Genomic DNA, 26,263 nt, shown 5'->3' on the forward strand with positions numbered 1-26,263 from the left:
TAGAAGGAATCCAGGACTAGAGTCCATATCTCATGTCATATACTTGGCCCCTTGCAGAGTAGTGAATATGTATTTGAGTAGGTGTCACCTTTTTATGTCTTGTGTGAATCACAACAGCCAACTGATGACCACTGTCTACAGTAGAGGAATTGTTTTTGTTTCATTTAATCATTGCTGTTTCATATTTGGTCCCAGGGTAACTACTTTTTTCCTAGCCTCTAACTTTCTCCACTACCAAAAATGCCTCTCTTTCCCTCTAGCCAAGCAATGATGGACTATCACATATTATCTGTCTGTAATAACCTGTTGCCGTTAGTGTAGCCAATAGAATGGTCTGTATTATTTCAAGTCACCAAATGTGAACAGGGTGCTCTGAAAATTAGGCAACTGTTAGTCAAGTAATATTGATTATACAGGCATGCTTCAGTCATTAAGGAATACTTACTTTACACTTAGAAAGCAGGCATCAGTTTCCCTATAGTTAGGTAGGTATTCATGATTATTTGCAGAGTGTAAGAATGCAGTTTTCATTGAAACCACTTAAAAAGATAATTCAGTGTTCTACTCACTCAGCTTTTTCATGCAGTCACGAAGCCTGGTTTCTAGGCTAAGCACCCTTTGGTGCAGTTCCTCATAGTCATAGGCGCCAATTTCCTCTTGAATCCCAGTGAGGACGGCAGACAGATTCCGGATTTCCTCTTTAAACTGGGTGATTAGCTTGGCATCTGTTTTGTACTGTTCCAGCACTGGAATCAAGGGCAGGAGTTCATCCATCTTCTCTTTCAACTCCTGCAAAAAGCAGCCAATTGTTTCGGAGAGTGATTTAAACAGATAAAGCAGCTACGTTCTTTTTAATATGATACCTAAAGGAGATTATTAAAACAGATTCAAAATTCCTTTCCTTTGAAATTAGAAGAATTTTATTAATGTATAATCAGGATGTAACCTATTAGTTTCAGGTATACAACATAATGATTGCATATTTGTATATCAAAGTATATCAAAATTCATACTGATCTTTGGTTAAAATTAGGTACTGTGAACATGTAAGTGGCTACTGTCATCAGTAGTAGTAAATCCATTTATCTCAATACAGGAACTTCTCTTTAAATGGTTACATGCTTTTCTAGTAAATTGATCCTTATCATAATTACAAAAACTTCTTGTAGCATTTAAGGGTTTATGTGTTATTTCACTTTCTGGTAGCATGTTATAAAGTGAACAGTGCAGTATTGATTCAGCAAATAAAATCAGTATCTATCTTCTGATTACGAATTACCAGAAATAGGTCAAATACCCTATGTCTGTCAAGTCTAATTACCCAACAGCTAATTATCTATATTATGGGAGGTACTTAAAGGAAATTTTGGATCCTAGAACAACAGCTTTTTCTGTAACACTTAGAATACTTCCAACAATGGCCGTCTACCACTCTGTCCTTCCCAGTGCTCAGGTATTCCTCATTCTGTTTAATATCCATCTTAGCATAGCATCATTAGGAAGGTAAGTTCGGCAAGTGTAATAAATCATGCAAAGCTTCTCAAATCTCAAATGCATGCTGCTGTGTACCATTTTGAATTATTAGCTGCACTCTGACTCCATTTGCCTTAGCACAGATAATTCAGAGCTCTTTTAGTAAGGCAGAGTTGCTTACCTAAATAGTGAGCACTTGCTCACAGTTGATGGAACAAAGGACCTAGCTATACAGAGTTGTTTGAAACTGCAGAGTTGATTTTTCATCAGGACAACAAGAAGCATATTTTGCAACATGGTGTCTCTCATTCCTAGCATCGTGCAACTGAGCCCCACTTGCAGTTTTTACTTTCAAGGTCTAGGTGTGTCACCTCTTCTTTTCCTTTAATTTGGTGGTAGTAGTAAGTGAAAGTATTTCATGAGGTGACTCAGTTGTGAAGTTTTTTTTTTTTTTAACAGATGATCTTATTTGTGGAAAGAGCTGTCACTGTGATGATCATTTGAGAATAATCCATAGGTGCTGTCAGAAACCATGCTGTACACTAACTAAGGAGCTGAAAATTGCATTTTAAAATTACATTTGGAAGATGTTATTACTATAAATGTATTAAAATAGCAGGAGCTCCCATTGGCACCCTGATTTATGTGCTTATGTTCCTTGAGGGGAAATTTCCACTTGTTCTGTAAGCTCAGATGTTTTTTGAATATGTCTATATGTCCACGTTGAGAGGGAGGAGATAGAGTCTTAATGAGAAAGATTCATAAATACCACAGTGAAAAGGTGGAATTGCATAGCTTAACTCATTTTGGTGGCCCATTTTGAAATAAACTTATTAGTTTGAGTATGTGTGGCATCCCAAAAGGAAAACACAATTGCTTCATTATGATTTTAATAAGAGTTCTGTTGGTAGCATTTGCTACATATTATAGCAACAGTTACTATGAAGAGTTTTATGTTACACAATGGGGATACTGAAAAGAAAGCAATATGGTGTCAAAATTTTGGTGACTTTCTCTCCCCTTGAAATAAAAAATAATAGTTAATTACATTTTTTGGATCTTCTCAAAAATTCATACTCTGATTATTGGTAATCAGTTTTGAAACTCTGGATGCTAGTCAGGGAACAATGGAAAGTTTCACCAGTATACATATCAGATTCTTAAAAGGTTAAAACAGAATAGCACAGATGTTTACTTATTTCTTCCAGAATTTTACTTCACTTTGTTGCTCTTAAAGCAAAGGTGGTAGCTAGCCTATCTTGCCCAATCATGATCTCTTCATACAAGAATGATAGTCTCAAGTATGATGACTAGAATAAGATTTTCATCTTCAACAGAATAGAAGAGGGTTGCCTGGATGGCTTAGTCAGTTGTGTCAGACACGATTTAAGCTCAGCTCAGTTCAGGTTATCATTACAGACTGGTAGGATTGAGCCCCGCATTGGGCTCTGCACTGAGCATGGAGCCTACATAAGATTCCCTCTCTCGGGACACCTGGGGGACTCAGTCAGTTAAGTGTCCACCTTTGGTTCTGGTCATGATCTGCAGTTGATGAGGTTTTTTTTCTAATGTTTGTTTGTTTATTTATTTATTTATGTATTTATTTATTTCTGAGAGAGGCAGTGTGAGCAAGAGAGGGTCAGAGAGAGAGGGAGCTATAGATCCAAAACAGGCTCCAGGCTCTGAGCTACCTGTCCACACAGAGCCCACAAACCGTGAGATCATGACCTAAGCCGAAGTCGGATGCTTAACCGACTGAGCCACTCAGGCACCCCTGCAGTTGTTGATGAGTTTGAGCACCCACTCCCCCCCCAGGCTCTGTGCTGACAGCTCAGAGCCTAGAGGCTGCTTCTGATTCTGTGTCTCCCTCTCTCTCTGCCCTTCTCCTGTTTGTATTCTCTCTCTCTCTCTGTCTCTCACTCTGTGTCTCTCTCTCTCCCTCAAACAAAGAACATCAAGGAAAACAACATTTCTCCCTCCACGGCCCTCCCTTGCTCATGCATGCCCTCTCTTTCTCTCAAAGTACAGAAGACAAAATGTACTTCGCATTCTTGCTAAGTTGAAAATAGTTTACCAGAGGAGGATTTTCTTCCATCTAAAAGGATTCTTTGATGGATGTTAATGTGGAATGTTCCAGTTCTTGTTCTCAAATATGGCACCTGAGTACATAGTGCCAAATCTGACTGGATATATAAATCTGACTGGAGAGATGATGAGTTGGCAGATTCAGTGAATACATAAATTCAACAATATACAAACATATTGAGCAAGTCATTATTATTCCTAAGTATCATCTGTAGTCAACTTAGAGAGGCAATGCAGCATTGGTATTAGGAGGTTTACCTCTAGAGCTGGACTTTGTGGTTCTGATGAACATTAGATATACAAGGCTGAACAAATTACACCAGTTTCTTCATCTGAATGAGGGAGATAAATATAGATCTTACTCTATAGTATTGAGAAGATTAAATTATTCATTATGTAATTAGAGTGTCAAAACCGTATGTTGAATATAATTCTTCAGAAAAATAATGGATTTTTACATACGACTTCAGTATCTACTTGGATTTTAGAAACTAGTAAAATCAAAATCATTATGTCATATGGTGCTGCCTGAAAATTAAGTTTTCTTATTGGCAGCCTGGCTGCTACTAGGCAAACTTACAGAAAAGACCAATGATTTTGACTTTCTCTCAGCTTTGTGGTGTTTTGAGTTGATCTTCTTTCAAGAGTCCCCACAGATGCGCGTGTTTCATCACGTTTCCCACCCTGCCAGGCCTGGAGTCCTGAAACTGTCCCTTGGCATCGCAGAGTTCTGCATTGTCCATCTGAGCATGAATAATTTTCACTGTGCGCCAGACACCCTGAGCACCTCTCCTTCTGTCCTTCTTCCTTTCTGGGAGTGCTTCTCCTGTGCTGGCAGTGCCAGCTCGCCATTTCCTGCTTTGGTGATGGCCTGGGCATTAGGCTCATGTTACTCCTCGGCAGTCTACACCCTAACCCTGAACACTGAGAATCTTCAGATCTTCTGGTTCTCTCCATATCCTCTGTGATTCAGGTGGTTGGTTGGTTGGTTGGTTGTTTGGGGTGTGTGTGTGTGTGTGTGTGTTGGCACCAATCCAAAACTGCTTTCTTGAAAATTTCCAGATTTTCTCACTCTTCCCTTGATCTTCTCTAAATAAAATTAAATTTCTCTTTTCTTCGTGCTGCTAAATAATATAGGTTTCTATTTGCTGTCAATTTCACATGCCTTGTTTGAGTTGTCTTTCATAGAAGAGAGATCCTTATCCATCCATCAGAGGGCCCAGCATTGCCTTGCACACAGTGCATGCTCAGCAAATACTGGGTAACATCAACTCATTTGCCCCTCAGCCTTATATTTTTTTCGCTGTTTACCATTCCCTCATAAATCCTGTACTCCTCCAGTTCACTCATTCTCTCATTTCCAATTATATTTACATTTATTGTATCTTCTGAGCTTTGCTCTAATCTATTCTAATAACCTCCTGGTTTTGCTCTTCAGTTTAAACTTGAGCCTCATCTCTTGTCCCCCCTTTTCCTTCTGTTGTACCTCCCTGGTAAAACTTTATTTTTGAGAGATAGACAGAAAGTGAGTGGGCGATGGGCAGAGAGTGGGAGATGCGGGATCTGAAGCAGGCTCTGAGCTGTCCTCACAGAGCCTGATGTGAGGCTCCAACTCCTGAACCGTGAAATCACGATGTGAGCCAAAGTCAGGTGCTTAGCCGACTGAGCCACCCAGTTGCCCCACTCTGGTGAAACTTTAAAATTAGTTACGTGCAAAAACTGCTTTCTGTACATTCCTACTCAGCCTCCTGAGCACCACTGAAGAAAATGAGAAAGCCATGAAAATATCTGCCATATCAAAATGTGCTATGCGGAGATCCTGTTACATGTCCCTGAGTGGCTCCCTGCTCTCACCATTCTGTGTGAAAAGCACTTCTGACACTTAAATTCAGGCCCACTCCCTCACCATCAGCAGTGACTCTGGCTCATTAGAGAAGGGAAGGAAAACAAACCATTATGTTTATAAAACCATAGTATGTTTTATAAATGATGTGCTATCCCCTTGGAGGCAGATAATTTCTCTTTAATACAGGTTCAAATGGTAGTATCATAGTGAGACTTTGAAAATCTATGGCACTGTCATATGTAGGTTCTAAAAGCCCACGTGGCATGCTTAAAAACACTATTTCTCTATTTTCAGTGTTTCCAGATAATTGCCAAAAAATAACTTACAGTCTAAGAAAAGATTTTGTGTAAAATGAGGAAACAGCCCCCTTCTTATTTTTGTATGATATTAATAATGATATTGTTGCCACTGTTAATAATCTCTATTCTCTACAGGTCTCCTCGTATTAGCAGGACATAAAGTCATCAGAAAAAAACTTTGATAAATTTAGTTATTACTTTTCCTTGAGATTTCCCCTCGTCTTAGATATTGAACTGCCTGTAAATCTATCCAGAAACTCCACCAATCGCTAAGAGGATTAGGCTCTTTTTATAGCAAGTTGTCTAAGCATCCCTACTGGCTAATGGTCAGTTTCAGAGGAGAGATGATTGATGTCCCCAGTGAGTTTTTAACCTTGCACATATGGGCCAATGCACAATTATATCTAGCTGATTGCCATGCTGGCTGTCCACTGCACTCAGTGTCTGATTTGGATTGACAAGATTGCAGAAGTCAAACCTACTTGAAAATGCTTGGTCATTAGTGTCTTCCGGTCATCCTCAATCTGCCGAAACTTGGCCTTCAGCCCTTTCATTTGGGTTTCCATTTTTAGAACATATTGGAAATCTCTCTGAGTTCTCAAGTTTAAGACTTCAATAGACTGGGACATGTTCTGAACCTGTAAAAGAAGAACATTGACTGTACGTTACTATCTGCTTAAAGGTATATGCGATTACTAAAGTAGCAAAAATGACATTAACATAAAGAACTGAAAGTGCCAAACCTGTAGTTAGATCCCCACACAATGTTTTGAGAAGGACAATTCTTTATGATAAACATTCAAACAATTTAGCAAGGGAAAATTAAATCTAGGCAGGAAATAATAACATGGACATTCTAGGATGAGAGAGAAATACTTAAAATAAAAATTTAATAGATCAGAAAAGTAAATTTTAAAAAGGGAATTTCAATTCCAAGACTCTGCAAGTTTATGATGTCCCAAGCTGTTAAATGTTAAAATAAGTTGTTTCTGTAAGTGCTAACTCTGGTTTCTTCAAGATCTGGGATGTTTAGCAATTGTGGATGGTAGTGATGGATTCAACAGACTTAGACGGCATTCATTCCTGTATTGTTTCTTTAACATCTTAAGTTCTCCCAAAGGTGAGATTGAATGGTCTAAGAAGTGTGGTAGCAAGCCTGGAGAGTGTACTGTTTAAGAGACCTGGGAATGGCAGCTCTGTCAGATGGTTGGTAGGGAGGCAGTAAACACAGTAAGCTGATAGTACCTTGTTAGGTTGATTGGGCCCCAGGTTACACACAAGTAGGAAACAGGTGACCTATAAGACATCTAGAAATGAGGAGGGCTGCTCTAATTTTTGTGTCAGTAAAACTTCAAAACAAAGTGAAAACCTCTAATAGTTGGAGAGCTGTTAGATAAATGGTGGAATGGAGTACAAATACACCATATTAAAGGGTATGCTAGATTTCTGTACTTTGGTACTCAAAGTATTGTGTACAGAGCAAGTTTGGCATCACTTTGAGACTGTTAGAAACAGAGAATCTTGGGGATCATGCTACAGCTGAGTCAGAATCTGCATTTTATCAGAATCTGTGATTCTTGGTTTTATTAAACTTTGCTCAACATGGAGAAATTTCCATGAGAAAAGCAAGTGAGAAGAGCGTGTGTGTGTTTGTGTCACACATAAAGGAAAATGGAGCATATGAGCAAAAAGTCATGGTGAAGGAAAGTATGTAAGGATTAGAAGAATATATACTGGGTTGTGATTTTCTTTTTGTTGTTTTGTTTTTAGGTTATTTAGAGAGAAGGAGAGTGAGCAGGGAAGGGACAGAGAGGGGATCTCCACACTGACCGTGCAGAGCCCAATGCAGGGCTCGATCTCATGAACTGTTAGGATCATGATCTGAGCTGAGATCAAAAGTTGTATGCTTGACTGACTGAGCCACCCAGCCACCCCTGTTAGTTTTCTGTTAGGGTGTGAAATGTGGGTAAGAGGAGAGGTAACAAATATTGTAGAAAGGAGTCCCTGTTAAGCAGATTATCTATAAATCTGCATAGAATAATATGCTTTATATGCAGAAGATGAATACATGAAAGCACCAAAAAAAGTTGTGGTGGACTTTGAGATGAATTTTACTTTGTTTCATATATTTTTATACATTATTCTATTTATTTTAAATAAATACATATTGTATAACAAGTAAAAAGTTATTTTCATTGCAACAATGGGGAGTTACAAATAAGGAAGGAGTGATTTATTCAAACACAAGTTTTTGTCATCAGGTACATCAGAAAGCTCAGTGGACTAGCTAGCTATGAAGAGCCCATTGTTGGTACATTCCTCAGACTGGAACATTCCAATAAGGCAGAGCATTCTGCTGCCTTGGCTTGCCTACTTTATCTACTTTTCTTGTTAAAGAAGGTTATCTTTTTCTGTTTTTTTTTTCCCTGCTGTTTTGATCCATAGTCCTGCCCTTTATGAATCCTGTCTTAAGAAATATTATAGTCTAGCTTAAATTAAAACTAATTGTGTAATGTATGTCGGGTGGGAGCACAGAAGTGGCTGCCTTTCTGTGAGCTACAAAGGTTAGAACCTGCATTTTTATACCTTTTATTTCCAAGACCTTACACAGAACCAGGCACAAAATAATTAATCAACAAATATCTATTGGGTAAAATTATCTTATGCTTCCAACACTTGTAATAAGTAATTAGTATTTTTAAGTCTATTATGTTGAGAGAGAACACACAGTGTGTGAGAGCTAATGAGTGGGGAAAGGGCAGAGGGGGGGAGGGAGAGAGAGAATCCCATGCAGGTTCTACATTATCAGTGCAGACCCCAATGTGGGACTCAAACTCATAAACCGTGAGATCATGGTTAACCAATTGAACCACCCAGGAGCCCTGGTTAATAGTATTTTAAGGAAAGTTCCTTCCTTTTGTCACTGTTAATTTTAGCATTACCTGACTCCCAAGTATTTCTTAATCTACTGTCACTGCTACTTAGAAAGCTTCATTCTTTGAAATCTTTAGTGGAGCACAAAATTATTGAGACAACATTGAAACTTGGAGAGGAAACTGCATCTTGGATAAATGTAATGCTCTCAAAATAATTTTGAACTTCATTATGGTTAAGCATGAATAAAGAAAAGCCATTTGTATTAAACTATCTACACATTTGAATACAGCATTTATCTCTGAAGTTACCCACTATTGGCAGGACTGATATTTTTCTAGGAATTCCCTATACTTAGGCAGAATCCATACAAGCAGAAAATGATAGGCAAGTGAAATATTCTGTATAAAATTAAAACAACCTTTCTTCTAGTTTGCTTCTGCCCTATTTTCAACTTTATTTGTGTTGTGAGCAAATGCACTGGGAGAATTTTTGCTGACACTTGATTGTGACCTTCTATATTGTAGAAATATACATAATTATAAGAACTGCACGTGGGGTAATGGATAGAGATGGAGCTGTCTAATTGGAGAGGCTTTGGCTCTGGGCTGTCTTTTGCTTTTCCTTGTGTCTATACCTAGGAATGTTTAGTTTCCCACTGTTTACAGAGACCCACTCCCAGTATCAATTTCCTGATGATACCTGAGACTAGATTCCCATAGTTAACACTTGTAGAAAGGAGATCCGTTTGCTGTGGTTCCTCTTTGAAGCTTTTTATCTCTGCTATTCTACAGGTTTTTCATATGTGTCCCTGTGCTTAGCCCTTCTCTACAGTTGTTTGACAAGCTCATTGTCTCCCTTCATCAATAATTTTTTAAACTATTTATCTTGGTTCTGTGTATAAATGTTCTGTGAACTTAACAAATTAACTTAGATTTTCAGTCTAATTCATAATTAATGTGGAGGTTACTTGGAAAAAGAATGGACTACAGTTTAGTATGTTTGGATAACTTTGGGATTAACAACTAAAGTTCTTTGCTGTAGGTCTTCACAGAACCTTTAGTATTAAACCGTGTGGCAGAAATCTTCAGGAGTGATGTATCATAATGTGTTTTTTAAAATCATTTTGTTGGGAGGATGTCACTCACTGGTATCCTATTACAAAAATCATACTTTAGCAGATACTGTCCTCGGCAATGCAGGACATCTTCAACTGTATGGAGAAGCTACACAGCTAACAAATTTAAAAGTTTATTTCTTTTGAGGGAGAGAGTGTGCAGGGGAGGGGCAGAGAAAGAATCCCATGCAGACTCCTTGCTGTCAGCCCAGGGCCAGATGCTGGGCTTAATCCTGCAAACTGTGAGATCATGACCTGAGCAGAACTGAAGAGTCGGATGTTTACCAATGGAGCTACCTGTGCCCTGCTAAACAACATTTTTTAAATGAACAGTTTTAGTTTGGGCATATTAAACCTGAGATATTATAGATGCAATTGTAATTCTTTATTAAGTAATGTAGATACTGGTTGCTTAAATTAGTGCGGGTACCACCAGTGACATTCTGGATGACACTAGCATCATGTTGAGAAAACGCAGAACTGAGCCGGTAAAGCCCCATAATCTGGTGGAGTGACATTGGTAGGTTCTTGAACCTCAAAAAGCAGTTTCTTTTTATGTAAACATAGAAGGGCAGGTACCTAAGCTGTGAGGATTGAATGCAGTGGATACAGATATGGGAAATACTGTTATCAATATTATTATTAAAAACATTTCCTTAGGGGTGCCTAAGTGGCTCAGTTGGTTAAGCATCTTACCCTTGATTTCAGGTAAGGTCATGATCTTATGGTCCAGTTTGTGAGTTCACGGCCTGCATTCGGGCTCTGCACTGACAGTGCAGAGTCTGCTTGGGATTCTCTTTCTCTCTCCCTCAAATAAATAAAACTTTAAAAACCTTTCCTTATTATATGACTAAATTAGTTCTTTGGTTAATGGTGAATGGGCTGCCTAAACTCAGGCTCCTGTTTTCCATCTGGTGCCTTGGATATTTGTGAGACTATAGAGAAGTCAGTAGGAAACTGGCTCAGTCTGGATAAGGAGTGCTTAGATGGCTTTTCTTTGGGTCATTGCAGCAAATCCGTGCTACTTACTTCCTTCAGCCCACTCCAAATAATGTACATAATTTACTATCCCCCTTGACCTATAATATTCTCAAATGGTAAATTTATTAAACATAACTTGTACACATCTAGATTTTGTTTATATTGTGGGGTTTGTTATTTAGATACAATGATTTTTTAAAGGTCTGATTTTCCTCGAACTTCTTTAAATCATTAAACAAATTGCATATTAGTTGAAGTGGTCATATACATTTCAGTGATTGCTTTTAGTCAACTTTCTTGGTTGTATTTATTTTTTTTGCCTTATTCATACTACACTAATTACCAGTTTTCTCATAGTTCTGGAGTACATTTCACTTTGGACCTGTAGAGGGTATTACTCACTTCCTGACACTTGAACTTTTTCAACTGATTTCAGAAGAAATCTGTTTTCTGTTTTTCTTAACATATTCAGAAAAGATATCTGAATCTGTATGGTGTGTGTGTGTGTGTGTGTGTGTGTGTGTGTGTCTATATAATGCTATACTGAAAAGCGGTAACACAAATAAGGGTATAGTATCTAAGAATGTTTCTCACTATAGTTGATAGAGAAAAATGCTTTTGCATGGAAAAAGAATATAAGAGCAGAAAGTTTATAATTTGAGGGGAAATAGAATTTAATAGAAAAGCAAAATTAGATTTAAAAGATTAAATCTTTTTACTAATGTAATTTCCCTAGTAACTAAACAATATTAAACTATATATTTGGATTTTTTTCATAGAAATAAAGTCAAGACTAGTAAGCTGTGCCCAAGAAAAATCGCAGTTCATATGTCATGATTTCTAATAGCTGAGACTCCCATTAGCTAGAATCGTTAACTTGAATGAAAATGACATTTGCTTTTGTCTGGGGGACAGATACTGAAGGAGCAGAGAAGATGGGATCTTATAAAAGGAGACTTGAGAGAGTCAATTGATTGATGATAGCTCTAAGGAGAGGGGGAAGAAAAATGACTCATCATTGTATAAAAACAAGCAGAAGCTTTCCTAAAACTTTACAGCATCAATAGACTTCCAAATAATGTACGTGGAGGAAATTTATTTTCATAACATGGCAGTGGAAGAAAGTTACTGTTGCTAGGCTTGAAATTGCATAAAGTAGGCATGTCTGTATTAACAAATTTGATGCTTTCATTTTTCTAGCTTCTCTTAATTTTCCTTAAAGTTCCTATTCAATGTCATCATTGTATGAATGATCATAGAAATGATACTGTACTGAGTGAATGGTTGAGCATGATGTCCTCTAAAAGCACATACTACCTAATTTATCTTATTATCTCTGAAGGCACTTAAAATTCCCACATGTTGCCCTCCTTCCATCAGTCTGGCCACCCAGCTGTCCTACTATATTCAGAGCCTAACACACTGAGATTCTGAATGACAATAATTGAAAGAACCATTCATTGTTTTCTTTTCCTCCTAGAACTAAACATAAATAATGTTTCATGAGCTGACTTTTATCTGTAAAAAAGAATAAATCAAAGGCATTCTGCATTTGATAGTTATGGATCAGCTTAAGTAAATTATATGGAGAGATTGCTATTGAATGAAATTGAAGAGCTTAATGTTCAAAGGAATGACTTAGAGAATGATGATAAATACTTCAAATTATTCATTATCTGTTCAGATAGCTTGCATATTGCATTCTATTATTTTAACTTCCTTGCAAGGTTGTTAATGTGATTCAAATGCATGAGCTCAAAGAGCCTAGTGTGATCCTGGGAATTGAGAATAAATTTCTGGCATAGGAATAAGACTACTTGCCTTTTTTTTTTTTTTTTTTATTAAGGAGAGACTAACTGGAGAGTAAGGTATATGATAGAAGCCAGTCTTAAGGTAAGACTGAGAAAAGTAAGAAGTAATGTAAATAGAACAGTAGAGCATGAGTCTTGAGGTACTCCTTTCAAGGAAGGAAAAAGTTTAAGGTGCACAAAAATTGGAAGGCCCTTCCTCATTATTGCTTGCTTTCCTGCATTTACTTTTCAAGGAATGGTAGGTTTTTTAAAAAATGCATGGAGGGCAGGACACGTACCTTTTCCAGAAGTTGGCGAAGCTGCCTGCTTTTGGCATCCCTGGAACACAGGTTTTGTTCTGGAGCGACCACTGTGCAAATGCATCGTCCATCAGGATCTTGTGCTGAACTGTACACTTGCCACCCTTCTTTGGGACTAATCTGAGTCTGAGGAAACCAATGGCAAACAAACAACACAGACCCCAGTTAAAGGATAAAAAGACATTTTAAGTAAAGCATCATCTTTGATAAAGTTTCTGATTTTATTCTTTAAAGCTAAAAAGAGATTAAAGAACTTCTACAACTTTTATAGGCAGCATAGCTTCATTCAGTTGCATCTTCGTTTTAATTTTCTTTTTTTTAATGTTTGTTTATATTTGAGAAAGAGACAGAGAACAAGTGAGAAAGAGGAGGGGGGCACAGATGGTGGTGGAGAATCCCAAGCAGACTCCCTACAGAGGTGATCCGGGGATCAATCTCACAACCATGAGTTCATGACCTGAGCTGAAATCAAGAGTTAGATGCTTAACCCACTGAGCTACCCAGGCATGCAGAATTTTTATTTCAATGGGCTATATTATTAACTATTTATTGACCCTACAACATTTTCTAATGCTTTTTGTTGTATTTGGACATTTTAGTGCAACTTTAGAAGCATCTGATAATCACTTAATCACATATCACCAGTCTTTCTACATAGGATCTGTTAGTGTGTCTCAACAGTAAAAGTTAGTAGTATATGTATATTTTCCCGATTTTATTCACGTGTGATCTTCTGAACCAAAGCCCTATCCTAGGGAGCTTCCCGTGTATTGAAGAGCTAATTATTAATAAAGTTGGAGAAGTAGCATATAAGGGTAAAAGCATACAGGGTAAAAATAATTAGATCAGCACAGCTTTACAAAGGGTACAGAGTCTCAGAGAGGTGAAAGAGAGTATTTTGACATGGTCTGCAACATTCATCTTCCCAAATTACCTCTGTGTACTTACCACCCTACCTCCCTAGAACCAAAGCTTAAAGTGGGCTTACCATCTAGGAATGAGGCAGCTTAGAGTCTGCCTCCTATTTATGTTTCTAGTTTTACCTCCTGTATCTTCCTATAGAAACTTCTTTCCAACCAAATTGGTCTATGTGTGTCCTGAAAGTATGTTAACTGGATTAATTTCTTTAAATGCTACTCATTTTGTATCTCCTGCTTGGAATATCTGTTTTATAAACATTCAATTTACTAAACCCTTATGGTTTCTACCTATTCCATATTACTCATTAGGCATTTCATATGCATTGCTTAGTATTGCTATTTGCCTTTCATATGTCTTATTTCAATGCTTAGTTTATATTCATCTACTAAATATATTAGATATTTACTACCTATCATGTTAAGTACATTCTATCAGGGACAAAGATATGCTTCCTCATTTTGTGCCCAGTTACTTTTCTGGAAGAGCTCTGCTTTAAATGTATATTTTGAGACAGAGTCAGGGAGGGACAGGGAGAGGAGAGGATAGAGAATCTCAAGTAGGCTCCTTGCTGTCAGCTCAATCTCATGAACCATGAGATCATGACCTGAGCTGAAATCAAGAGTCAGATGCTTAACTGATGGAGCCACCCAGATTCCACTGAACATACATGCTCCATTGTACAAGCAGAAGCTGTTGTGGATGCCATGATGTACTGCCCAGAGAGGCAGTCATTCAATCCTCCAGCTGCTAAGATTATTAGTGGCTTGGCTTTCAGTTGAGTGACTCTTTGGGGATTGCCTAGGCTGAAGAATATTGCTTATTCAAGGTCAGGCCCTATTCCAAGGGACAGCTCACGTGCATTGATTTGATGATGCAGCAGTACAAAGAAGCACCCTAAGAAGCAGGAATTATTATTTTCATTTCACAGAAGAGGAAATTAGCCCGCTTGGGAACACTTAGCTTGAATATAGTAGAGCTTGAATGAAGCAAGGCAGATATTCCAGAGCAGGACTGTCCAATGGAAATACAATAATTTTAACTTTTCTAATAGGTTTAAAAAAGTAAAAAGTAATCTTAATATATTTTAATTCAACATATACAAAACATTACAACATTTAATCAGTATACAAAGTATTCATTAGATACTTTACATTGTTTTTTTGTACTAATTTCAAAATTGTTCATTTTATACTTATGACTTCAGTTTGGATTAGCCACATGTTAAATGCTCAATAGCTACACGTGGACTTCTCACTGGACAGTGCAGCTCTAGAGTCTTGCTTTTATAATTTTTTTAATGTTTTCATTGATTTGTGTTTGAGAGAGAGACAGCATGAGCAGGGGAGGGTCAGAGAGAGAGGGAGACACAGAATCTGAAGCAGGCTCCAGGCTCTCAGCTAGCTATCAGCACAGAGCCCGACACGAGGCTTGAACCCACAAACTGTGAAATCATGACCTGAGCTGAAGTCGGACACTTAACTGACTGAGCCACCTAGGCACCCCAGAGTCTTGCTTTTAATTATAATGCTATGGCGCTATGGCTGTATCAGTATGATGCTGAACATCCAGATAATTGTTTTTAAAGGTCAATCGTGGATATTGGGAAAAAAAAAACAAACCTACCTAACAGATCAATTTTATCTGAATTTGTTTTTCCTATGGAAATCAGATAAATCAATGGGCCTTTTTCTAGCTAAGCTCTGGCTTGCTTCTATAGCTAAGATCTGTAATTTGTCTCTGTCCTGTGGTTTCCAGAGATTCAGCAGATAGGTATTTCGTGTATGATAGGAGAAGAGGGAGATGAATTTAGTTTAGAAGATAAGGTATTTAATGAATCAGGTTGGAGGTGTGAGGCTGAGGAAGGTTGAGAGAAAGGTGGAGGGTTGGGAGCTGAGATGAGGTTAGGAACCAAGAGGTGAAGGGAGGCCAGCAGACGACTGTGTTGCAAAATGCTCAGTGTTACTGGACTTGGATATTTGCCTATAGACTGGAGTGTTTTACCAGGTTCAAAGCCACCCCTTTGAAGGACTAAACCAGGCTGACTTCCCTTTCCATAGATCTGCTATAGTCTGTGAGATCCTCTGTATGTGGAATTCACTGCAGAACAGATATAATCTCCAACTTATTTTGTCACAGGTCCTTGCATACGATCAACCAACACACACTGCATTCTCTTTTCAAGGGCTTTAGCAGTAATCATTACAGGGTGCTCCAAAAACAATCATGAACAAATACTGGGGAAACCATAAGTTATAAACTCAGGAAGCTCATAAAGATGTCATAGTCCTTGTCCTTGATCTATAATGAGAAGCAAATGGTGCCAGTGGTCTTAATCTCCCTTTTCAGATAATTAGTGGAAGTGTCCTATGCTGCCTTTTATTTCTGAAGTATTGGATTCATTACCATTCTTTTCTTTTTCATTCTCTTATTCCTTCTAGCATTTGTGCCTGGATATCCAGTTAGAATAGAAATATGTACTTAGCATTATTATCAGAATCAGAAAGCATCTTAAAGATTATTATATTTTTATGTTAAGAAAAATGCAGAGATTACAGAACGGAGATAGGAATAGTTTAGCAGAGTCATTTCAGTGATACAATTAAAGGTTTAAGCTAAGTAACAGTATGGGATTAATATATCTAGACACGGGTCCTATAGTTTCACCTAGTTTTCACTTAACATTGGATATCAGTCTCAAACATGTAAGAAAATTAAGTCTTGTCCCTAGGATAAATGTAGCTTTAGAATAAAGGAGCAGAGGTCACCCAATTATAATATTAATATCTATTTAACAGCAGTGCAAACACTGATTATTAAACCTGGCAGCATTAATATTGGTGTTCACTTGCCAAGTGTTTGGCTAACTAGTGAGGAGCTTATCATGACAGGGCAAGGTGTCAGTTGCTCTCTGGAATGAGGGGATCAGGAAAGGTGAAGAGGCTTTGATGTTCATTTAGCATTCTCCCTGAAGTGTCAGCTTAATAATAGTAGACTCCAGCCTTGTTTGTACTTCCAATTGTCTTCTTGTAAGAATCATTGAAAAGAGCCCTGACCTTATCTACTACAGAGTTAGTTTGAATGATCTCAACTATAACAACTTAACTCTTTGGTAAGAAAAAGATAACTCGGAAGAGAAAAAAGCTAACATAAAAGATGAATGCTTGACAGTTCTGTGGGTTTTGATAGAGGCCTCTGTGTCAGGGTCAGTGATAAATAAAGGGAATTTTATGAACATCTTTGGTGCTCTTTTAGGGCATCCATACTGGCATTGAAAAGGGGCTCAAAATAAAACCAACTGAGACCTCAGGTGGAAGGAAATATTTGGACAGCTTTTGGATACCCATGAAAAAAAGACCTCCCATTTTAACTAACAGGACTGATTATTCTGGTGTCTGTAAAACTGCCCTAATAGTAATAGCAAACATTTATGGAGCTCTAGCCATCCACTGTTGACTTTGAATATCACAATAGATTTATGGATGAGGTTATATTATTCTGCCCATTTTATAGGTAAAGAAACAGTAAGGAACTTGCTCAAGGTCATTCAGGGGGGTTAATAAGCACAGCTGAGATTTGTACTTTGATGTCAGAGACTGAAAGTTTAACCACCACTCTTCACCACCAGTTATCTGAAATTCCCTTTTATAAATGATAATGGTAACCCTGGAAGCATTTTCTGAACTGCTATGAAGGCCAGTACTTGGACCTGGAGGGTGCATGTGGTTTATTATTATCCAAAACCTTGCTAATCACCGTGGTTACTGATGCAGCTCTCTTTGAACCTTTTGTGTTAATTAGAAGAACTAAATGAACTATTTAGCAGTTTTTAATATTGCAGAACTCATGAAATATTTAAGAATACTCTAAATAGGAGAATTAAAATGATAATTTTAACAATTGAATTTCAAGTCTGGATTCTTTGCTTATAATTTAATTACCAAGCCATGCTTTATAAACATAAAGCTACCGTGTGAGAGTTCTCCCAAAACTCTGGGGTCTTCGTAGCAGAAAAGAAAGATCCTAAGGACTGAGGTAAAGGTAAAAATAAATAAAAATATCTTGCATTTCAATTTGTTTCTCTGTTTTAAAAATCCTCCCCTTTGTACTAGTCTTAATTTTTTTCCTAATCAACTACTTAGACATATACATTATCTTAAGAGTAAGCTGAAACTCAATATAAGCAATTTTTTTCAAGTCCTCCATTTAGCAAATGTCATGTATAGGACTCAGGCCAGTTTTCTTCCACAGTCAGTCCAGAGCTCTTTACTCTCATCCTGTACAGATAAAGGAGTCAGATAGTCTATGACCACTTACCAATATCCAGAAGTTAGGCTTTGGAGGAGATGCACCCAAGTAGGGGGAGGGTATTATCTAAACAGTATGGAAATAGGTAGCAATTGGCACCTGGAGAAGTAGTTATCGGTAAAGGCTCAGCAACACCCAACTGGATGTTCCTGCAGCGGGCTCTGCAGTCATGTATCAGGGTCCAGGGGAAGGGGCAGGCAAAGGACAGAATTCTGATTCTTTTAAGAGAACCAAATCACTTAGTGGAACATTGCTAGGTCTTAGGTTTTGTCTTGAGTTTCTAGGCATTTGATATAAGTACAGACTGAGGCAATAAAGAATAAGGAATCTACTTATGGAAAGTGGTGCATAAGGTAGGGGGAAATCAGCACAAAATCCATTTGTTAGATGCTATTGAATTTAGAGTGGAGATGCCTAACTGATGAAGCCCCTTATAAATTTTTGTCTGAGGATAGGTTTGATCTCAGAGTGAAACGTGGCTTAGCATGCTAATGGCTTTCATTGTGAAGAGAGGAGCAGTGTGAGGAAAGGAATGAGAGAGAGGTTGACAGACCACGCTGAAAGAAGCTGTGTTCTGGAGGATGTGTTAATAAAGATGTCACTGCATGGCAGCAGTTTTCTTCCTATTTCTTATGAGATGAGTTGGAACTGAAATAAGAAATGCATATTCTTCTATAGGAGAGTCATGATTTTCACCTCTTTTAAAATGTTGTCCTTCTAACGAGTGAAACAAAATAGAATAAGAAATGGAAAGACTCCTTTCTGAACCCTTGGAAGACCACTAATGGTCTGGTCATCCTGGGGGCAAGTTGGATAAGAGGTGGTGACCAGTGAAAGGTCACTCAGCATGTCACCCCTCCTCCTACGGCTTGTCTTAGAGGCTGTCCCCAGCGTTAGGAGCTTGCCTAGTTTTCTTTGGTGCAGGACTACCTGGGTTCAGCTCATGGCTCCATCACTCAAACTGTGTTTCAGTGTCTCCTTACAGAAAATGAGGATAGTAATGAAACCTATCTGGTGGGGCTGTTGTAAAGATTAAATGAGTTAATACTTGTAATTCTCTTGAAATAGTGCCTGGCCCACTGGCAAAACGAAGTCTTAGTTAACACTATTTGTCTGCATGACTGAATGAAGTCTGCTTGAAAGTAGACCAATCCAAAATCATATCAGTGCTCCCCAAGAAAGTGCTATTTTCTTAAAAATAAATGCTTATTCTTCACTCAAGGAAACTTCAAGGCTCTAAGAAAAGCAACTGTGAAAACAAAACAACAACTAGACAAAAAAACAAAAAAAACAAAGATTGAAATTCAGGTTGGTTGGATGCCTCATGTTTTGGAAGTCAGAGACTGAGTTGGAAAAGACTCAGAGGTTGTATCTGGTCCTGTGTCCTTCCACTCCATCACACTTCTGTCAGTTACTGTATTTCCACTTGAGCTCTGCATGGTAAGAGTTTCATTGCCTCCTAGACAGCCCCTTCCTCTGGGGGAAAGCTGAGGGACTTGACCTGAACATCTGTCTTTGTAATCTTCCCTTCTTGGCCCTACTTCTGCTTTAAGTACTTAAACAAGAATAAATCTACTCAGTAAATAAATCCATGTCACAGTTCTTGTCCAGAAAGGCAATTATCACTTTCTCTGTGGCTCTCAAGATTTGCAGTTCTGTTCTCTCATCCATTTCCCACTCCTTAAATTTGTTTAGTTGCCCTTTCGCAAAAGGGGTATTGCCTAAGGATTTGAGAAAGAAAATCAGTCTGTAAAATACTGAAGTCAGGTGTCTTCCTTCATGCAGACTGTAAAAAGATGGTGAGCTGAGAATAAGAAACTTAGAAAAGTATAGAGAGTTTGCATCAGAGCATTCTACTCATTTTAAGGAACTTAAAACTGACCAACTCATTGAAATAGTTATTTATGGGACATCAACTAGATATTTGAAACTGTAGTAAAACAAATCACTTTGGCCTACAGGTTCCCTTTGAGGCCTCCTGCCACCACAGGAGTGGGGCTGACTGGGGACAGCTAGTGTCTGCTGAATGTCCTCTGCTTGTTTAATTGCTCTTTTCCAGGTTCTTCCTGGTGTGGAGTCCACAGCAGTGGGGGTTGGGGAGGGAGAGAATGTGGATTTCTCAGCTCAGCCTCAAGGGCCAGTTCCTCTGCATCAGAGAGAAGTGCCAGACCGAGCCTGAGCTCTCACCGAGCCAAGGCTTCACCTCTGCAGACAACAGCTTCTCCAAAGGCTGATGGGCCCAGTGATAAATTGGAAGGAAAAAAGAAAGAAGAAAGAAAACAGGGCTGCAGAGGACAATAAAGAAATGTTTCAAGATTCTAACAAAACCCAGAGGGAACATATTCCTCTATTAACGAGCTGTATTTAACTACTTATTAACAAAAATATCCTGGAAATTTAAAAACCATTTTTAGCTTTTGAGGCCATCAAATGGACACTGTTTCAGAGAGACTCGCTATAAACAGATTTAACCATATTTAATTCTTAAAACCATTTTTTCAGATCTTTTGAAACTACTCTCCTAAAGAAAGACTTCACATTTGTGTAAATCTGCACTTTTTACCATCTTCACATCCCATAAGCACTCATATAACAAATTTTAAGACCTTTTTTTTTAATCTTTACATAATTGCAGGTGCATCCCATTCATACTGTTTAAAGTAAGAATGTAGATCAAGAATGTTGAAAGGTGCAGGACATCAAAACCCAACCTCCAGGGAGGGGTACTATTAACCCTTCTGTCTAAGGGAAGTGGAGGTCAGAATTATGGGAAACCACCTGAGCAGGGTAGAGAGAACCTACTGTGGCCACCAGGGCCAGGACGGGCAAAGACTTGTAAGAACGAGACCATTTTTCTGATCAGGACTGTGGCCAGGTGACTTGCATCCACCCTTGCCTCTGTCATTCACCAGCTGGGGAAAATGTGTTGAGTCCCACATTTTGGGTCATTCTTCCCACTTGTAGCATGAGGATATTGGATTAGCTCATTCATATTTCCAATTCAGCTCTTGAATGCCATAAGGTTTCTCTGGAGGAATCTTGTCTAGGGCAAGGGATTGATTGTGTGGGAAGGGAGCTGATGGTAGAAGCCCAATGCCTCCCCCATCACCCTCATCACTTATTATTTGACCCATCACCTGCTTTACAAATTGGATTTCCACTTCAGGATTGCTCAACAAATATTTGCTCAGTGTGTATTACATAAGATTTAATGTGGGGGACGGGGCGCCTGGGTGGCTCAGTCGGTTAAGTGCCTGACTTCGGCTTAGGTCATGATCTCACAGTTCGTGGGTTTGAGCCCCACATCGGGCTCTGTGCTGACAGCTCAGAGTCTGTTTCAGATTCTGTGTCTCCCTCTCTCTGACACTGCCCTGCTCACACTATCTCTATCAAAAAAAAAATTTAATGTGGGGGGAAAAAGACACTGCTGCCAAAAACAGTGTGAAGATAACTGGCCTGGATGGTTTCAGAAATCCTTTCCAGCATTAACATTTTATGATCTTAATCTGGGAAATAAAGATTCATTCGTTCTTCACCATGGGAATTGTAAGGTCTGAGCAATTATCTTGAATAATTAAGGTAAGGAAATGTCATAGACATTGTTCTTCTGTAAGGTATGCCACTTCTGTAAAGCATTAAAAAAAATTTTTTTTGCAAGCTGATTTCTCCTTTCCAGTGAAGAGTACCATCATGTAAGCTTCCCTGATTTTTTGTCACTTAAAGGAAAATTGGGTTGTGTCAGAACATTCACAGACCATAGCAATGCTTTATATTTTTCAACCAACCAATTACTAATCAGGAAGTAAAGAAAATGAATTTACTTTAACCTTACATGATAACCAAAAGTCCTAAAAGAATCATGCATAACTTTAGAAATTTGATTCTTCTCCATTAACAACAGTAGGAAGTAACAAAACTAATGTCCATTTACACAAAAAATATACATGTCAGAACTAAGGTACCAAGTTTGGAATATGACTTATTTATGAATTTCTTAGTTTAGATTCATTTTCTGAAAGAATTCAACTAAGTTGCTGAGAACTATCAGGTTCTTGAACATCAAGCAAATTTAGGGCAGTATACATTACATAATGTAAATTGATTTTATAACTGTTGAAGACCTAGCATGCTTCCTTTATAACTAGAAATCTTTTAACATCTCTCCTGCCATATATACATCATGCAGCTAAGGAGGAGACATTTAACAGCAGAGGTGCTGAGGTGGCCTAAGGGACCTACGGGAGGTAAACATAAAAGTGGGTGACAGTGTGCCTCACATGTGCTCTGCTGATACCCTAAGCATTGGGGGAATCTAGTAAATTATATAATTAAGTTGATTTGACTTTACTCAGTTAATTGCACATTGCTGGATTAATTCTTAGTAATAAAGCAAATAAGTCTTGAAAATGGAGGGTTACTATTCTTTTAGTATCTGTCTGACCTTTTAGTATTAGACTAGAATAATCCAGTGGTAAAAAACAGATAAAAACAAAAAGGTAAAGAGCTCTAAGTACTACTATTTTCTATATTCTTATTTGACAGCAGGGAGATTATCTTTCAAGGATATTCCTTCTGTTTGAATTTGTAACTTCTGTCTTAAAAACCTTTGTTCGAAAGGTTTTCGAGTATTGCTAAGTAAACCATGGTTCAAACTGCCAGAAAAGACTCTGCTATATTGTGAGAAGGGTTAAAAAGACACTACTTTTAGGTGAACAAAGACTGCAGGAGCTAGACTTATGATAGAACAGTCTTTATAAAAAATTAAACAGTAAAGGGAGATTTCATCAAGTGAGTTATATATTGTGTTTCTTAGCTCTCTTAAAGTCGTTTTGGCAGGCTTTAAATTGCTGAGGTTTTTTATTTGTGTTTAAAAGAAGTTGGTTTCTCCGACTGGAGGCATTGCAAACAGTCACAAGAATTGAATTCCAAGGAAGAGACTGCTAGAGTAAAACTACATTAGATAGAATATACTCCATTAGGGGAATTTTACAGACATTAGAAGAAGTAAAATAATGAAAAACAAAACATATTTCTTAAAGAATCCTTCCAAACCTCAGATTAATAGAGTTAAATTAAAGCTTATCATTCTTAAGAATTTAATGAGTCTAATATTTCCTTTCACAGCTAATTTCTCAGTGCATTTATTTTTTTGGTGTAACTTTAAAGTGTTCACCAAGAAATACCATGACTAGAGTTAACACATAAATATTGTATCATTGAAGCCTCCCTGTAAATAGAGAAACATAATCTCAGCCTTTGGCATTTACCAAATCAAGCCCACTGGTTTAATGTACTTACTTCCCAGGATAGCCAAACCCACCGGAGTGACTTACTAAGGTATCTGGCGTCGACAGCCTCGTGGTGTTCAGTCCTACCAAGGATGGGAGAGTTTGGGACATCCAGTTTGAGATCATTGCCATGGTACTAAGCACAGCGCCAAGCTTCAGCAGTGGAGGACTCATTGCTGTGGAGCTAATGAGTTTGCATAGTGACTGATTAAGATCCCGGTGCTGGGCTGGCAGTGGGAGGCGCGACTGCCGCAAGCCACATCGACAGCATGAAAAGAGATCAAGTCTCCCGGTTCTAATCAGTGGGGAAAGCTCACAGAACCTCTTTCCCCCACCCTCGTGGGAAGTGCCTTGCTCTTCGTTTTCCTTTCTTGCCGGACACTTTGCTGGTTCATCAAATGAAATATTCTTGGTAGGGCTTGGTTGGTAATTATCAGAGCAAAGGTTGGAGGGAAAGGGAAACTTGAGCGCTTCCCGCTCCACTGTAGGCAGTTATCAACAGAGTCTGTTTCCTCTGGGGTTTTTGTGAGTATAATCAGCTCCTCTCTATTCTTCATAAAAAATATACCTTTACATGGAGGTCTGCCAAAGTGCACATTTCAAACATCAAACTTAGTATCTACAGATTGCTCCCGGCATACACAGAGTACTTTTAGGCAGAGCGTGAAAACAAAGTCTGCAAAGAATTTCCAAGATGATATTGAGATATTGAGAATAATTTTTTTAATAGCAGCAACCTAAATTAGCATTTTTGTCTCTTAAAAAAGGTCAAAGATTAATAGCTACTGCCTGTAGAGAACATTACCCTAGGCAGCTTACTTGTGAATAGAGAGAAAAATGCAGCCTTGGAGGAAAGCTTCTGTTATGGAAATCTCATATGTTCCCAGTTTTGCTTGTAAGAATGAGTGCTTCCTAGTTGCTCAGACACAGGACAAACCCAGTTAACTGTTTTCACCTTGTGAGGAGTGACAGATGGGTACCAGAAGTCTGTGCCATGAGAGAGCATGTGACTTACTTAAAAAGATCACAGAACTTGGATTTCGAGAGGCTGAGGGTCTAGTCCTATTTTCCTCTGGTTGGTTGAGTGACTCTCCAGTGACTTAAAAGTGTTTGGCTTTCAGTTTTCAAGTTTGGATTCCATGCTCTCTAAGGCTGCTTTCAGCTTTAAAATCCAATGATCTGTTTGTTAGAGGTTCTACTGGTGAATGTATATATTGAATTTGGGGCTTATGGGTAGTTTTATTATATTCTTTTTATAAATACTACGAATTGCCCATATCCTAATCTCAGGTGCCAAATGGAATAAATTAGAGGCCTTTGTCTTATATGTGTTTTAAAATAAAAAAATGTAGAGAGAGACATGAAGGGAAGTATGGCTGAAAGAAAATTAAATGAAAAGGAACCTGTTGTAAGAAGGAAACATTATTTTGATTCCTTAGGAGAATTATGGAATTGTTTGTAGCTGGAATTCTCAGGCAAAGATACATATTTTTCATAAGCAGTTTTGGCAGGAGAAATAAAGAAAATGTCTCTAATAAAATCGAAAGAGATACATACTTATAGAGGTGTGTATGCCCTTTGTTCTCAGAAAGAACTTTAAACTAAGGTGAATACTGAGAGACTCTTCAAATCTTCCTTGCTTCTAATATTTAGGAATCTAAGCTATTTTTTTTCCTTCAAAAAATATCCAAATGATTCTAGTCGACTCTTACTTTTTTTAACCACAGGCCTAGAAAACCAAATATTACTTTTTTGTGTCTTTAAACAATCCTATCATATGAGAAATCAACCAGGATAAAAGTACATTTGTTTATATATTATACTTAGCCTTGAATAACAGGGTATTTGTAGAAAAGACTGTGAAATTTTACAGTAGTATTAGAATGTGGCAATAAAAAAAAGGAAAGTGGATTTACAAATCTAATTATTAGAAAAATACACCTGGAACTCTATCTGATTTAGAAGAGGAAGTATCTTTTCAAGAGCTTAATTTCCAAAATCGAAAACTAATGTATGCAACTGCTGGGTAATTTAAGATGCAACATAGCAGATGGTAATTATAGTTATTAATGAACTATGAGTAAACAAAATAATAGCATCTTTAGAAGAATATAGGATTGAATATTGGGAGAATCAATGCTCTTATTTTGCATGTTTTTAAAAAAGAAAGATGGGCACCTGGGTGGATCAGTTGGTTAAGCATCCAACTCTTGATTTTGGCTCAGGTCATGATCTCCTGGTTCATAAGATTGAGCCCTCTGTCAGGCTCTGCACTGAAGGAGCAGAGCCTGCTTGGGATTCTCTCTTGCCCTCTCTTTCTGCCCTTTCCTGCTTGTACACTAGTGCTCTCGCTTTCTCTCTCTCAAAATAAATGTTTTTCAAAAAGAAGAAATAAAGAAAAACAACACAAATGGAATGCTTCTTGTAATTCCCATAGATGCAAGTAATTCAAGAATGGAAAGAGAACAGTAGTGAAAAGTTATGATTCAATGGTGTTTATCAACAACATCAAATCTGTAATGTATTGTGTTTAGAACAGGTTTAAATGACATACATTGAAATAAAAATGCTTAGGTTATAATTATTGTGGAAAAATAGCTATTAGAGCACAAGGAACTAAATAGTTTCTTGTGCTCTAATCTAGTGAAGTGATTATCATCATAATTGCCATTTTAAAAGTTGAGTTCTAGTTTGCAGATGGGGGAGATGATTCTATGTAATAACCTGTTGTAAGGGCAAGAGACCCCATGTGTATAGAAGTTCCATAAGAATAGTGTGAAAGGTGGTAAGGGAACAAGTAGCAAGAGTGATTCTGGAAATGGTAGCAGTGACCAGCTCACAGACCTCCAGGGTCACCCAAAGATGTTTGTAAATTATCTTCTTCATAACTCAAGAATTTTAAGCAAAGCAGTGAAGTCATTAGTCATTGAGATTTAGATCTCAAATTATTGTTTGGGCATTTTT

The 26,263-nt window shown here is 37.9% G+C and overlaps 1 protein-coding gene across 1 annotated transcript in view; it reads right to left on the reverse strand.

Moving 5' to 3' along the window:
• OLFM3 (olfactomedin 3) overlaps positions 1-23,548 on the reverse strand; it is a 44,980-nt gene extending 21,432 nt beyond the window's left edge. Inside the window, exons 1-4 of the mRNA XM_039223358.1 lie at positions 23,345-23,548; positions 12,765-12,911; positions 6,186-6,341; positions 570-789 (exon numbers count right to left, since the gene is read on the reverse strand). Of these exons, the coding sequence (XP_039079289.1) occupies positions 570-789; positions 6,186-6,341; positions 12,765-12,911; positions 23,345-23,473 (652 nt within the window). The 5' untranslated portion in view covers positions 23,474-23,548. The remainder of the gene's footprint in view (positions 1-569; positions 790-6,185; positions 6,342-12,764; positions 12,912-23,344) is intronic.
• Positions 23,549-26,263: the final 2,715 nt, after the last annotated feature.

This window comes from Hyaena hyaena, unplaced genomic scaffold, assembly GCF_003009895.1.
Source record: "Hyaena hyaena isolate Hyena2069 unplaced genomic scaffold, ASM300989v1 scaffold_1335, whole genome shotgun sequence".
Classification (NCBI taxonomy): Eukaryota; Metazoa; Chordata; class Mammalia; order Carnivora; family Hyaenidae; genus Hyaena; species Hyaena hyaena.